The sequence below is a fragment of the Miniopterus natalensis genome, chromosome 8 (assembly GCF_054644295.1).
Source record: "Miniopterus natalensis isolate mMinNat1 chromosome 8, mMinNat1.hap1, whole genome shotgun sequence".
Taxonomy (NCBI): Eukaryota; Metazoa; Chordata; class Mammalia; order Chiroptera; family Miniopteridae; genus Miniopterus; species Miniopterus natalensis.
The window spans coordinates 1753346-1768509 of NC_142088.1; the positions used below are offsets into that span (position 1 = coordinate 1753346).

Sequence of the window (15164 nt, forward strand, 5' to 3'; positions counted from 1 at the left end):
ACAGAAGGTAATTCCCTGAGGGTGAGGCTCCTGCAGAGTCAACAGTGATCAGATAAGGCCTGGCTGGCAGTGTGCACTCAAAAAAAAAAAAAAATACTTGTTGAATGAAAAATTTCAATCTTACACTGTAAATAGCCTCAGTCAAGATGAGCAAGTTCCCCAGTCCCATCCCGCCTACGCCCTTCCTTCATCTGATAGTTACTGTTTACTCACACTCACGTGCAAGATGCTGTCTCAGATGCAGACAACCGTGTGTAAGAGACAAATGTACCACATTCACTAGTCTTGTCTTGCAGTTTTACTGGGCAAAATAAAGGAAAACACCTAACAGGCACCGTAGGCAGAAGAATCCGCCTTTGGGCTTGGGGATCCAAGAGAGGGGACTTCCTCGGGCAAACGAGTCCTGCCGTCTCCTGTCCCTCGAGCCCTGGTTCAGGGAGCAGAGATAGGACAGGCTGTTAACGGGGCTTACTGCCAACCCGAGTTTCCCAACTCTTTAGAGAAACTGTCTCGGGCCCTCCGACCTGCCCTGATCCTGCAGAACACGTTTCACGTCCACATTGCGATGGTCACGTGCCACCCTGGAGCTGCATGTGTGGGAGTCAGCGTGGCTCCTGTGGCTCACGTGGGGCTAAGGTACATGGGAAGGTCTGCGCGCCAGTCCAGGCTGCATCTGTTACTGGTCTGAGACTTTGGAAAAGTGACTCAGTCTGTCACCTGTGCTGGGAAGTGAGGACCCTCCCTGACTGCACCGAGGTGCCCAGGGCCACGGAGACGACGCATGGTGGGCCTTTCCCTGCGCCTCACTTTTCTGTGATAAACGGCTTTCGTGGCTCCTGACCAGAGGGCGGTGATGACCCTTCCCGGCGTGTCACAGCCCCCAAGAGCCACCTCACTCGCAGCCACAAGTCCTTCCTGCAGCACACATTTAGCTTAACAATGGCAAGGGAGGCGCAAAACAGAAAGGTTTTCAAGGAAACACGCTCTCAAGAACTGGTCCTTCAATCCCATTCAATCATTTAATGATAACGAAGCCACTGGACTGTGAACATACACTGTGACCGAGGCGAAGCCCTCGGGGGAATGGAGGCCTGGCAGGTCCTCCCAGATCGAGCCTGTCCCGTGCGGGCTGGGGCGGCCTGGGCTGGAGGGCAGGACAGAACCCGAATTTGCACATAAAGTGTGTGTATTGATCAGGAGCCACACTGCTGGCTGGGCCCTGACCCTGGGGAAGCTCTGCCCGAGCCCCACCCTGAACAGGGGGCCTGCTGTCCACGTGGAGAGCAATGTGAGGGCCGGGGTCACGTGGGGGGGGCCGGGAACCCCGTGAACCCCGCCCACTCAGCCTGCTGCTCTGCTGCTGAGAACAGAGCCCACGCCCCAAGGTCTCTGCCGAGGGCTTTGACCCCAGGGCTCAATCCATCCAACTGACGTCAACAAGCGCGTGGGGGGCTCCTTCTGCGTGGGAGAGCCCTCACGTGGAGAAAGAGTTTTCTTTCTTCTGTTTTATTTTGTCCGCTTGGCTTGATGCCAGGGACGTGTGGCCCTACAGTAGGGATCTGTGCTGCCAGGAGGAGCCTTTCGCTTCCTTCCCTCTGCCCACCCGCCTGCTCCCGGCGAGTCCCAGGGGAGGCCGGGAGCACAGAAGCAGCTGCCGGCCCAGCCACTCCCGAAAGTCAGCCACGGAGGCGGGAGTTACGGAGGATCTATGACCCACATCCGGCCAGACACCGGAGGCCCTACTCAGGCCACCAGGGAACCCAGTGCTTGGGGACGTCTCATTCTCTTAAAGAATTAGTACGCTGCCTCTTTCCTGATAAAGAAAATCACTTAGTGGCCCTCCTTATCTACCATGTATAAGCTACGGCTTTTTCACCCATTAGGTTTATGAACATTTTAATGGCTGACGAAAACATCTAAGAACTGGGAAAAAGAGTTAACAAAGTGGGCTCCACTACACGAAAAATGTTACACAATATAAAACTGACAAATGTTTAATTAGGTGTCAACGAAGACTAACGCTCTGTCGATGATTAGATATGATATCCATAAAGGTCACATTGTAAAGAAAAGGAAACTGTAGGTTAGGCTGGTGACTTTGTAAGAATCCCTGAATGTTCATGATGACTGGAGAAATCTAAATCATAAAATTGGATTATTTAGCTCATTTATGAATCTATCAGCTAATTTAGCCACTCGTTTCCGTCACTTTTGAAGTATTTCTCAGGAAACCATTCTACTGCACGTGGGCCTGGCGCATTTCTTCGGGACTTGCCGGGCACCGTGGGACGCGGAGCCACCGGCCGCGGGAGGGCCAACCGGGGCCGCTGCTCGGCTCCCTGGTCCTCGCAACAGGCTCATCAGCTCCCTCACTTCCATGGCCGGCCCGTCTCCGCTTGTTTACCTCTATGATCCACTCGCCCAGCTTTTTCACTCAACAAGTATTCCGTGCACAGCCACCAGCCTCTATTGCGATGCCTTTCCAACCCTTCGAAGAGGCGGGCAGACAAAATACGAAGAGGAAATGGCGCCGTGTGACGCTCCGAGTCTTTGAATTTATCTTCCTCAGCTACCCAGAGGTGAAAGTAATCGGCGGCCTGTCCGATTCTCCTTTCCCTCCCTTGACTATTTTAAGACCGACCCCCTCACTCCTTAAGCATCGTCAGCCGCAGGGGGAGGGCCGATGAAGCTCCGTCGAGGTCAGTCTCCTCCCTCTGCCCGCAGTGAGTGGGGACATGACCCTCAGCCACAGGCTCCGGGATTCACATCACCCATGACCTTAACACAACGGGAAACTGAGACAAGGCAGGGCTCCCTCCCCATGACTCAGCCAGGATCTGGGGGCTGGACCCGTGCCGAGCGAGCCACCCCAGGCCATGCAGCAGATGCAGAAAACTCGGGCCACACAGAGGGTGCCTTACAGCGTAGGAACTGGAGGCGCCTCCCTGCCGAGCCCCACCGAGACCGCCGTCCTCGAACACAGAGGCCTGCGACAAGAACAGACGGTGAGGACAGGGCCTCTCTCTCCCAGCACCCAGAAGACACGGGAACGTAGCCAAGGGAGACTGGCCCGTGCCAGGAACGGGCCCCGGGACACACTGCGGGGGAGACCTGTGGGGCTCAGAGCCACCGCCATGGGCCACGTGCTGGGAGCCGGGCAGGGGGGCACCAGGTCTCAGGGTGAGATCTTGAGGTTGCTGCTGACCACAGGCGATGTCATGACCAACAGGTTTTTTAAGTCTGTTACTCTGACACAGATGCCTCGCTATGTGGAAATTTGTTAAGCAGATTTAACCCAGCGGATCGTTCAAATCGCCTGAATTTTGTCTGGGCATCCCGGTGTTCAGAAAATGACCAATTGCAGTAAATTTGGAATAAAATAGGATGTTAACTGTAGTTTGATTTTTATAATTCTTTAAAAATTGTCAACTAGGAAACGAAATATCTGATTAACATAAAAGTCCTGTGTAACTAGCCACAGAGGGTAAACGGGTTTACAATACCGGGACCTCGATTTTCCGTTTCCCCTGCACATGGCCGGTTTGCTCAGCCAGTTACGTGTCTATTTCAATTTGACGGAAATTCAGAAAGTTACTGACAGTGCAATGTGGCCATTCTGAATATTTAAGTTTCCTGCACGGCATAAGTACCTTAGAAATTTCCAAAGTAACACAGTCCAAAGGCTGAATACCTGCTAACGTTATACCAAAGCAATAAAAAACCACCTTGCTTTCTGCCATGAGTTAAGTAAACGCTGCCTTGCTCCATTCCTGCCCAGCAAACAAGGCCGTCCAAACAGGGTCTCCCCGGAGGCTGCAGCGGGTGACAGCTATTGTCAGCTGTCAGGAGAAATAAAACCCAGATCCGGCCAAAGGGGACTGACGGACGCCACGCACGCGTGAGCTCCAGGTCACCGCCAGTTCCCTCCGGGCGGGGGGCTGACGGGCGCGGGTGTGCGGGGTGGGGCCCGCGCGGTGGGGGCAGGTGGAGGGGCAGGACGGGGCGGGCGGGGCACACGCACCCGGTAGCTCCCTGAGGGCCGCGAGGCGCTGTACACACGGGAGGGCTGGAGGACAGAAGGAAACAGCCGGTTTTAAAGCCTTGAAAAAAACGTCAACCAGTCACACGACAGGGAATCACGGTGCTGTCAGTCAGCGTGGCAGCCGGTGTCGGGCGGCGGTTAGGAGGAAAAAAATCGGTGTTTTCAGTAAATCTGACAGATACAAATGCAAGTTTGCATAAAGATGAACGCAAGGCGATTTTTAACTTTAAAACAGTGAACGTCCCAGCATCTCTGATACAGGACTCTTTTCTAGCCATTTCTCTCCAGGCATCCTGGAAGAGAGGGCGAGGGGACCAAAGTGGTGACAAGGTCAACAACACCCAGGAGAGCAACCAGACCCGCACGTCAAACCCCGGGTTAAGACAGCGCCGAGGAGTGTTAATCCGCACACGTCCACGCAGGGGGAGCGAGCAGCAGTGGCTTGTTTCCAGCAAAGGGCGCCAGGAGCAGCCTGCAGGACACAGAAGGAGCTGCCAGCCTGTGGCCCGGCCAGAGCCCCAGACCCGGGCAGAGTGTGCTGGGGCCTGAAGGCCGGCGAGGCCGCAGACTGAGCCCCAGAATAGCTCCGTGACTCACTTCCAGGGGCAGGCCACAAGCAGCCTCAGCCCCGGCCACAGGGCCAGGCCTGGAATGTACATGACCCCGGGCGAGTCACTCGGGGCACGGGAGGGGACGAGGAGAGGAGAGGACAATTCAGCCTCCAGCACACAGCCCCTACTTGGGGCTCTGACCGGCCTCCTTGTGTGACAGCCACACGGCGTCCCTGCAGCTAAACAGGCCCAGCGCCCGGCGACCTGCAGGCGGGCTCAGCAAACAGGAAGCGGGGCAGAGAGGGAGCCAGAGACACCCCCCAGCCAGAGGAGCCCGGCCGTGCGCCAGAGCCTTCCAAACGGCTTTCCGGGCACACAGGAGAAAAATATTTTTTAAAAAAATGAAGCCCCAAACCGGGAACAATTGCTGGAAAAGGAAGACCCAAGAGAGCAATTTGGGGGGCTTGCCGAGCTTTTGGAAACGCCCACAGATAGGGCCTCCTTTTTCCTAAATCCCTCTTTTCTATATAAGGTCTGAAATTCTGTGACAACGTTTTTAACCGTTGACAAAAGTCTCAGCCAGTTGGCTCAGCCAATGAAAGCCGCCGCTGGGCCCGGCGCCGGGGACTCCGTGGGAGGGCGAAGCGTCCACACGATCACTCAGCAGTGAGGGGACACAGGAGAGAGGGACAGGGACGGGAAAGGGGGCAGACAGACCTGGGGTCCGCTCGGGGCGGGCAGGGCTCTGGGAGCAAGGCCACCGCGGGGAAGGCCGAGGTCGGGGCAGGACGGTCCCTGGAATCAGAGAACAGGGGCGGGAGGGGACGGGGCTGCCGGCTTCGTTCATCTCAAAGGCACATTGTGCCGTAAACTCACACGAAACCACCTCTCACAACAGGCTCGGTAAAACTACCGGGCATGCACTTCTGGGGGCGGGAGAGGGAACAGTGACCCGAAGGACACAGAGATGGTCCCGCTAATTGACACTACGGCGGGGACACGTCAGGGCTTCTGAGTCTACACACAGCAAATCCAGATCCCATTTCTCTTCATCAGTAGCAAGGCCACGGGCGTTTGAACGTCTCCGACAAAGTTTGGCGGGGAAAGCTCAAAGCCAAGAATCTGCGGGCACGCCAACTCCGTTTTCTGCAGCGGGACGTCCCGCCGGGCACGGCCGGGCGCGGCCTCCCGGGTTAGGGCCTCCCCCGGAGCAGCGCCCGCAGCTCACAGCAGGCACAGCAGCCAGGGCTCCGCGTCCCAGACCAGCCTACAGGGTACTTCTGGGGATACTACTCTGTCAACTAATATAATTTCCCCCAATAAAATGTTTTCCCCAAGCTGAAGGGCCCGGGAAGAGGGAGCTACTTGCTCCCGGTGTCTGTCGGGACATTCCCACCGTGACGAACAGGCCCGTCCTCCCGATGAATTCCAGCTACACAGCGGCCCCATAAACACCTCCGTTCGTTGTACGCAGCCACACACCGCGATTCACCGTCAAACACTGAACGCGAATTTAAAGAGGCAGCGGGCTCAGCCCGAGTGAAGGCGCCGTGCGGGTCACCGCTCGAAAACCGACGGCGCCCATGCCAACGCGAAGCTGCAAAGCGCACGTCAGAGAAGAGCGGAGCCCACACTCGAAGCCGCGCCACAGGGCCCGGCCCGCGGGTCCGCGGGGGGCATGCGGAGAGCTAAGCGGGACCCACCAGCTTCTCCCTGGACGAGGCCCCGGTGGAGCATCTGCCGTCACTGCTGTAGCTGGAATTCTGGGCACCAAAGAAGACAGTGTAAGTGACGGGCTCGTTCTTACTGCCCCCAAGTCCCCGCTCGTCCCGGTCGAAGGCAAGTAAATACAAGGTTCACACCCCGGCACATCAGCCCCCAGGAACGCCGAGGGCGGGGACCCCCTGCTGCGGCCGGAGCGGAGCACCGGGGGGCTCTGAGCTGCACCTCGCACCCCGCGCTTCCGTCTCCGTGATGTCCCGTGGCCTCACTCTCACAGGTTTCCCCGGCCTCCCACCTCTGGTGTTATGTGTAATTATAAATCCGACGGTGGCGGCCTCTCACCTCCAGTCGGGACCTGCAGGGCTGCATCCCCTCAGAGCCAACGGAACTCCACCCACGCAAAAGCTCCAACCTTCCTTCCGGCCAGCACCCCGGGCCGCCCAGCCCCGAGCTGCGGGGGGGTCCCTGCCCCGGACCTCCCTGCACACGCTGCGCATCAGATGTAGGCTGTTCGGCTCTATGACCATCTATTAAATCCATTTTATATCCAATGTTACTCTGTGGTGCACAGTTTTACAACCAAGTTCTTTTGCATTTTTAGAGGCACCACTTCAATCTTAGTAAATCGTAAAACACACTTTTACTGTTATAACATAAAAACCAGAGATTAAAGTATATGGTTATGTGTAGAACACAGAGCCTGATGTCCCCCTTGCCACCGCGTGTCTGGGACGGTCTACAGAGCAAGGCGATGCTGGGTGGAAGCTGGGCTCCAGCGCTTCCACAGCAGCTTCCAGCTCCACACGACCAGACGTCCCGGCCAGTGACGGCACATGACGCCCTGAGGGTGAGGGTTGCAAACGAGCGACTATCGGAGAACCTCGCGGCTCTTGTCCTGAGTGCCAGCTGGGCGCAGGCCGCAGGACACAATGCTGTGCCGCTTGCTCTGTGCCCAGAGTGGACGGAGACGTAAAGAACACGTCACAGAGCTGGAGCCCAAAGGACACCCACGCAAAGGGCAGCACAGCAGGGAGGCCGCCTGTGACCGGGAGGAGCTTCGTCGGGAAGGCGGTGGGCTCCCGGAGACAGGAGCGCCTGCGACCCCCACAGGCAGGCACGCGGGGGACCCGACCGCCCGTCTCGGGGAGCCAACATGGGGCCGGGTGACCCCTTTGAAGCCTGAACACAGAATTTCAGTGTATGCGATACATCTTAACATAATTAAGCTAGGTTTAAAGAAATACTATTTTATACAACTAGTGAAATTTATTCCTACAAGGGAAAAAGGAAAGTGAACATTAAAGTACAGGAAAATCTGGGATAATTTAATGTATAAAGACCTGCAGCAGGTCACGAAGCAACTGGAAATGGATCCAGTGTAGCCTTTTCAAAATCTAGAGACCTCCCCGATAAATGCTCTGGCCTCCCCTACGCCTCCCCTGCCCCCCGCCTGCCCCCCGCCCCCCATACAGAGGATGGTCTGCCCCCAGCACCGGGCGCGTCCCGCACTGGCAGCCAGGAAAACACAGGCCACGCCCGCTTTTACAATGACAGACGAGATTCGTGGAGGACTGGAGACGTCTAATTTCACTATAGCTGAAAGCCGAACATACATAATATACACGTACACAGGCACCCAGGGCCATAAAACGATGAAAGAGCTAACCTTTAGTCCTAGGTCTTTCCCACCTGGCATTCCTTATCCTACGAGCCTCTCCCACGACCACTCAAATGTCAGACCTCCCACATTCTAAGGACGTTTACTAGTCAAAAAACATTAGCTCTCACTGCGTCATGCGCTAGGAAAAAACCAGAAGAAGCCCAGTGTAAAAAGCAGCTGAACGGAGCAGTATTTTTAAAAAGCCCTGCAGCCACCTTCTGGGATGCTGGGCCATGCAAATGCGGGCACTAACCCTGCCAGATCTTCTGCTCAGGGGCTGTGATCCGTACATCTCTCCATCGTAACCATTCGTCTGTGTCAATGAAGAGAAAAAGAAAGTGACATCAGCATACACGTGGGGACAGAATACAGACCGACGCAGGTCAGCGAGGAAGAGTCAGCTTCCTGGCGAGCAGATGGGGGGGGCCCAGGACTCAGGGCGGCCCAGGTCCCAGCGCGCCCCGAATGTCTCCCGCCTCCCACCTGCTTCTCTACAACTCAGGGAAGCCCACCCCGTGTCACTTGTAACTACAGGGAGCTGGGGCTCAAGGCCAGAGCCCCTCCTATGGACGAAGCCTGCGGGCCGGGGCGGTCTGCAGCTTTCGGGCCGCGCTGCGGAACCCCCGCGAGTGAGGAGCCGGGGTGCCCAGCCAGGGGGTCGCGGTGCGGCCCGAGCCAGTCAGGCTTCAACTCTGGGTTTGGGGTAAGTCCCTGACCCTCGTGGTCCATGATGAAACCGTATCAGAAAATTCAGACACGCCTTCTATTCGGTCTGTAATTAAATGTAAAAGTTCATCCTGGGAAAACAGTAGGATGTGTCCTCTCCATTAGCCTTCCTACTTTTTTCCCCCCAAAATGAAATCTGAGGCCCTATTTCATGATTCCATCACTTGTCCTTCACCACAGGCCTGCCTCTAGTCTTCTGGTCTCTCTCCAGCCTGAGCTCCCCTAACCCAACGCTCTGGGCTTTTGAAGCTGCTCTCACTCGTCCACAAGGACATTTCTGCCGTTTCGCAGCTGTCAAGTGACAAAGACATAACCAGCTCTCGTGACAGAAAGAGGAGGGGCAGGCCACGCAGTGGGCAGAAAAGGAAGCAGATGCCGGGGTCGCGGACACGAGTCCAGGTTCCAAACAGCGGCTCTGTCACGCGACCGTAAGTTATTTATTCCTGGACCCTCCTCTTCCTGAGCTGCGGAAACGTGCACAGGAATACAGACTTTACAGGCCCCCGGGAGGGTTAAATCGGATTAAAACGGGAGGGGAGACGGGGACACGTTCAGCCCATATTTTACAGCCATGACATTAACGGAGAATAAATAAGTAAATTTGCAGGCAGATTATAAATTCAGATTCGTGAAATCTTGACTATAAAAGTAGGTATTTACTTTTGATACAACTCAAAAAAACAAACAAAAACACCTAACCAACTTGAAGTTTCTACTTTAGAGTATGTGGCGATCCCTCAGCATTGGATCTGAAAACTCTAGGGGAAACATGAAAACATTTCTAAAATAAATGGAATAGAGAAAACGTTTAGAGGTGGGCAGGAATTTTACTTAGTCTAGTTTGTTCTCTTGACCAACAAGATTATTTGATGTGAAAACAAGCGTCTTATCTGTTTAAAAACTAGTTTCTGGAAACAATGTAACAATGAGGCCAACGTGGGTCCACTCTGGGTAACTCTTCCTTTGCTGCACTAAGTGAGGGATAGAATGTATCCCACATGAGCCCTGCGCCCCACCGCTGCAGGGGAGCTCCCTCTGGGTCTCGTTCTGTACCGGGCGCAGCGGGGCGCGCGGAGCGGGTGGACGAGGCTGCGGGAAGTCCTCTCTCACCATCGCCATCTCTCTCGGCCTTCCATGGACACGCAGGGAAACGCTTACTTCGAAGGCTTTGGGGAACACCCACCCTTTTCTGTTGGAAGAGAATTCTGTCCCGTGGAATATACTCCTAGGACATATCCCCAAATCTATCGATCTTAACAGCATCTCTATGGTGAAGGTACTTTGACCTTCTTAGAGAAACCACCGACTCTCTCAGACGGTTTTGTGTGGTATGTTGATGGGTGGGGCTGCTTCATGTGCCGTAACAGGGTCAGGAGACTAAAAGTTAACTGGAACATCAGAAAAAATGTCCAGACAGCATATCAACTTCATCTTAAGTCGGGTCTCCGACGTCCCACCAGCTTGTCTGCGGGATCTGTTCCAGCTCTCTGGGCTGTGCCGCCTGCCCGCATCGCGGTCACCTGGCCTGCCTCTTGGGACCACGGACCCTGACCTAGGACATCGAAACACCCAGGGGCCCGGAACATGCACTGTTACAAGCGCCCCAGGAGAGTCTCACGTGCAGGCTCACGGGGAGGCTCTGCTATCGGAGGGCAGCAGACATGCACAGGTTAGCATTTTCTAACAGAGGAAAAGGCAGATACCAGAAAGGATGCGCCCTGAGCCGACCCGTCTAACGGGGCTCGAGGTTAGTGAGGGCTCACAAGCCCGCTCAGCGCTCTCAGGGCACCCACGGCTTCACACGAGCCCATGCGAGAGTCAGCTGTTAGCTTTTCTGATGAAAGACGTGAGATTAGTTTCCTACTGAGGCAAAAGACGGTTCACCTTCGGGGGGAACAAAAGCAGCAGCAGAATCACAACCCTTACATGCCCTGCCCTGGGCCCGGGATTGGGTTTTAAGACGGAATGAAAACTGAAAATAAAAGTGAGCCCCAGAAGGTGTCCCTGACTCTCACCAACACACTCGCTTCGCCCCACCAGGGACGGGCCCAGAGGGAACTCACTGAGTTCGAAACAAAGGGGCTAAACTCTAGGAATGTGCCACTAACCCATTTAGTTACTTAAAGGAATAGTGGCCGGAATGGTAGTGCCACAGAAACGCTCTCATCCACCAGTGTCACTGCGGAAGGTGGCCCAGGAGATGCTAGGAAGAGCACTTTTTCTGTCTAATAAGGCATCTGCACCTCCCGCTGCCCGCAGTTCCGGGGGCTGGGCCGCGAACCCCCTGGGCAATCTGCCCCCTGGTGCTTCCCCTTCCAGGAGCCCAGCAGCGCCCCCAGGAGGCTCGGGGGCCAGGGCTAGGCGCAGGGATGGCACTATCGTCACCTTAAAGGTAAAGTGCCTTTTTTAAACACGGGAATGTGCTAAACAATTCTGAAATGCAGTTGAATGAATGAAGCGCAAGATGCTTTCAGAAAAGCTCCCAGAGCGAAGGGCGTGGAGCTGAGCCACGGCCAGAGCCGCTCCCGGGCGGGCGCTTCCCTGTGAGACGGGGTTTTCCTCGTGCAGCTCACGGTTACGGCTGCAGAGAGCTGAGAGCAGACGCTCCGGGGTGGGTGTAAGGGACTGATTTACAATCTGCACCGAAAGCCTTTGTTTTGTTGCTGGAACTGGGGCCTTTCTGGCAAAGGTGCCAATCGTATGTTTAATTCAAATGGACATGGATTAGAAAACGATGGGTTTTTCATGAGCAAAAAGACTTCAAATTTCATCTTTTAAAGGAACTACAGTTCTTGATGTGAGTTCCTTGAAAGTAAGACGCCATCTTTTTCCCTTAGGATCCAGAGCCGCTGGCACAGTGCGTGGCAAACAGCTGGTGTTCCAACAGTGCACATGCCAGTCTGGGCACGGGGCCCGCCAGGTGGGTCAGAGGGCACCCAGGAGAAGACCGTGCACTCTGGTGGGTGCACCCACCTCTGGCCTGCAGCCCCCAGGCGGAGACTGGTGGGTGGCTTGCGTGTCTTTTTGGACAAAGATGCACTTGGCTTTTTAGACAAACACCCATGAGATTAGTGGGGACATCGCCAGTTATTATCTGTCACACGACACCCTTAGGATCACACAGCAAGTCGTCCAAACATCTCACCCAGGCGTAGGGACCCCCAGACTCCAGATCAGGCTGTGACTGCTGGAGTGAGGACGGACGAGGGAAACAACAGAAAAGAGGTGCGAGAACCAGTTAAAAAACCAAGTAAAACATGACAAAAACAGGAAACAGGCAATACTGAACATGGTAGCAAAATTATATTTTTTTCATTTCTAGGATCTCATGTGTATCTGCAAAAGGAATCCCGTTAAAATGACAGCTACCGTAAATCCCATAGTGTTAACTAAAACTTCTGTGGCTAATGTTGCTATAATTCCTGAAATCTGAAACAGTTGGAGCAAGTTTATCTCCTCCCCTAAGACCTGCCTCTGGCACTTTGGAGGAGAGTGAAACATTGTAGCACCTTCACCGTTTACTGTTACAAACAGTGCCCACAGAGGTGTGGGAGTGACACCTTGATTTAGTTGCCATGGTGATTAAAAACAAGCCTTCTGCCCTCTCTGGTCCTTAAGTCAGAGGTGGTGGCTACATCCAGACCTGACAACCACCAGCAGTGAGAGGCAGTTTTAACCCCGTGGTAAACTAACTAGGCAGGCCAGATTCATTTACCCACCTAAAAACATAGTTTCCCAACTTCACTTCCCAAAGCACACAACTTATTCAAATGTAATCATGAATATCTTTGGAAAGTTTAAGGAAAAAATGTTTTTTTTGTGTGTTTATCAGCTGTTAAGCGACAGTGATGAGAGGAGTTCACCAAGGTGATGAGAAGAGCATCTCCTGCAGGCGGACGGATGCCGGCCCAGGGGTCCCGTCACCCCGCTTCCCACGGGGGCCTGCAGCAGAACCTGAGCTCCAGATGTGGCCGGCGGGTGCGTGTGCAAACAGCACATGACTGACAGCCTGCTCCCCCACCGCCTGCACCCCACCGGCCACGCCCAGGAGCTCCCCCGAGGCGCGCAGGTTGGGATGCGGGCTGGGATGTGGGCATACCACACGTGTAAAAATACCGCAACGGCCGCTCTTGGAGAAACACACAACCAAAGCGCCTCTGCTTTTCAGTGATGTGTCCACAGCAACAAGGAAACCCCTCGCCGCAGCCCAGATTCTACATAAGCCTCCCGTCGGTTAGATACCAAAGACAGGACCACGGGGACAAGAAGCGAGGGGTGAGTGCAGGGTGAGAAGGGACTTGGACACGGACCGAGCCATGCAGACGCGAGCATTCGGCTACTGACCCTCAGGCTTCCGCGACTACCCACTGACACGCGCTCGTCTTCATCAGAAACCTGGTGAGAGAGATGAGACAGGTGTGAAGCAACAATGTAACACTAGGAGGCCCACGAAGCAACAACGTAACACAAGGAGACCCACGAAGCAACAATGTAACACAAGGAGACCCACGAAGCAACAACGTAGCACAAGGAGACCCACGCGGGCTCTCAGGGAGGCGCCGACCCGCAGCCTCCAGAAACCTCGTGGCCCTGAGCCAGGTCCTCGCCAGCTCCAGTGCTGTTTGTGCGCCTCTGTTTTCAGTGGGCTGTTTCCAGATAATACGGCTTTCAATTAATTTTGGTAAAGTGCCATCAATTACTTCGCTGGAGTCTCGACTCCGTAGCCTCGACGCATGCTACTCTGCGAAGTGTTCACGGGCATTCATTTGATAGCAGAAGCAGCACCGGGACTGTCACGAACACATTAACACCCAGAAATTTCTCAAACACGCTCCCCTCCCCAAACAGGTCAAAATGCTACAGGCTGTTTATAGCCTTTGCATAGGAAATAATATCCCTTTCAATTTCTTTAATAAATGTCACCGAGCTATGCATAGGCATATGTCACATATATATTTCAGCCGCTAAAAATACAGATTAGGTTTCCACCTACTGCCACGTCAGGAGGGAGGGCGGCACTAACCGATGTGTTCCTTCTGGATCTGCGCGAGCAGCGCTCACTGTCCTCCTAGAGGAGCAACGGGGGAAACAGCGTGAAAGTTAGAGGCAGACACGGGGGGGGGGGGGCAGACAGTGCAACTGAGTCACTGCACCATGCTCCTGATGTAAACCAAACACTTCCTTTGCCTTTGCTTAAAGGCCTCAGTTAAACTGCTGGTGAGAAATGTTTTCTTCTACGGGGGGTATTTAAACCCACAAACAACTGGCATCTTTCAGTCTGGCTTTCAAAACAAGCATGCGGAGGGGGAGAGGCCGAGTCTTAATTTAGTTTCTAGCTGCTGACGTCTGGTCCATTTCACTCCCCCCGCTTTCTTTCTTACATCGGAGCCTGCTCTCTTCTCCTGGAACTCACCTCCCTGAGAGCACACGAGGCCGCCGCCCTCTCTGGTGCCCTGTGCACCCGGGGATGCAGTTCCCACCTCGGGACATCCCTGATGTCAGGAACGCCTTAGAACCCGAGTTGCTCACAAATAGCAGCTTTTTTCTTTCTCGGTGGTAGAGACACCTTTTCACGGTGTCTTCAGATCGGATACAAATACATCCGCCTGTGCCACGGAAGCCTGAGTGACGGTTACACGCCGTAAGGGCTGAAGTCCGTCGCTCTTAGACAGGAGGCCTGCGCTCTTTGTATTTCCAGAACTCTCGCCTTTTATGTTTTATATGGGCATCTACGATGTTAGGAAGGAATTTTACATTTCCTTAGATTATTTTATGTATCGGGGATATTTATCTGGACATTTCCACGCTGGCCAACTAATAATGTCCAGGAGGCCGGGGACAAGGACAGGAGAAGGGGGCACATTCAGGTGCATGAACGAGAGGAGAAGCCACATCCTCTCGGGGCTGTGGACAGCGCCCAGGATGCACGCTGCGGGCCAGGACATCCTCCTGGGCGGGTGGCAAGGACTGGGTATCATTAGGGGGCAGCCGGCTCTCTACTGACACAGGAAGACAGAGGAGTTGTTCTAGGAAACAGGGAGAGGGTCTAGGAAATTTCCCCCCAAAAAACAGTGGTTTCGAAGGGCATAGCGGGCGAGGTGGGGCGGGGCAAACACTGAAGGCAGGTAAAGGCAGGAATGAGGGCGACCAGCCAGCTGAGTGCAGTTGTGACTGAAGGAAATGGAGCATTATGTGGCCTCTGGGCTCCGACCAGAGCCTCACACGTGGCCCGAGCATCCCTAGAGGACAGTCCTCTGCCCTGGGAGGTCAGGGAGGGAGGCGATCTCCTCAACACCGGCCTGGAGAATCCGGGAGTCAGCTGCTGCTGAACAGCCCAGACCAAGCATCTGGCTGGGGCCCAGGCCTCAAGGGGATGTAAACGGCCAGGCTGGACGCAGGAGACCCCGGCAGACGACCTCTCAGTATTCAATTATGGTGCAGCAGGAATCCATTTATGTAATTA

At 54.7% G+C, this 15164-nt stretch overlaps 1 protein-coding gene across 5 annotated transcripts in view; it reads right to left on the reverse strand.

Annotated features, from left to right (window-relative positions):
• The window catches only part of LRRFIP1 (LRR binding FLII interacting protein 1), a 94487-nt gene that overhangs the window by 27301 nt on the left and 52022 nt on the right, over positions 1-15164 (reverse strand). Inside the window, exons 5-12 of one of the 5 annotated variants that reach the window (XM_087819485.1) lie at positions 13725-13769; positions 13046-13096; positions 11847-11885; positions 8229-8288; positions 6297-6356; positions 5311-5388; positions 4022-4066; positions 2922-2987 (exon numbers count right to left, since the gene is read on the reverse strand). The exons of 2 other annotated variants lie outside the window; for them this stretch is intronic. In XM_087819485.1, the coding sequence (XP_087675611.1) occupies positions 2922-2987; positions 4022-4066; positions 5311-5388; positions 6297-6356; positions 8229-8288; positions 11847-11885; positions 13046-13096; positions 13725-13769 (444 nt within the window). The remainder of the gene's footprint in view (positions 1-2921; positions 2988-4021; positions 4067-5310; positions 5389-6296; positions 6357-8228; positions 8289-11846; positions 11886-13045; positions 13097-13724; positions 13770-15164) is intronic. 2 more of the 5 variants (XM_087819487.1, XM_087819486.1) reach the window with 2 other exon arrangements.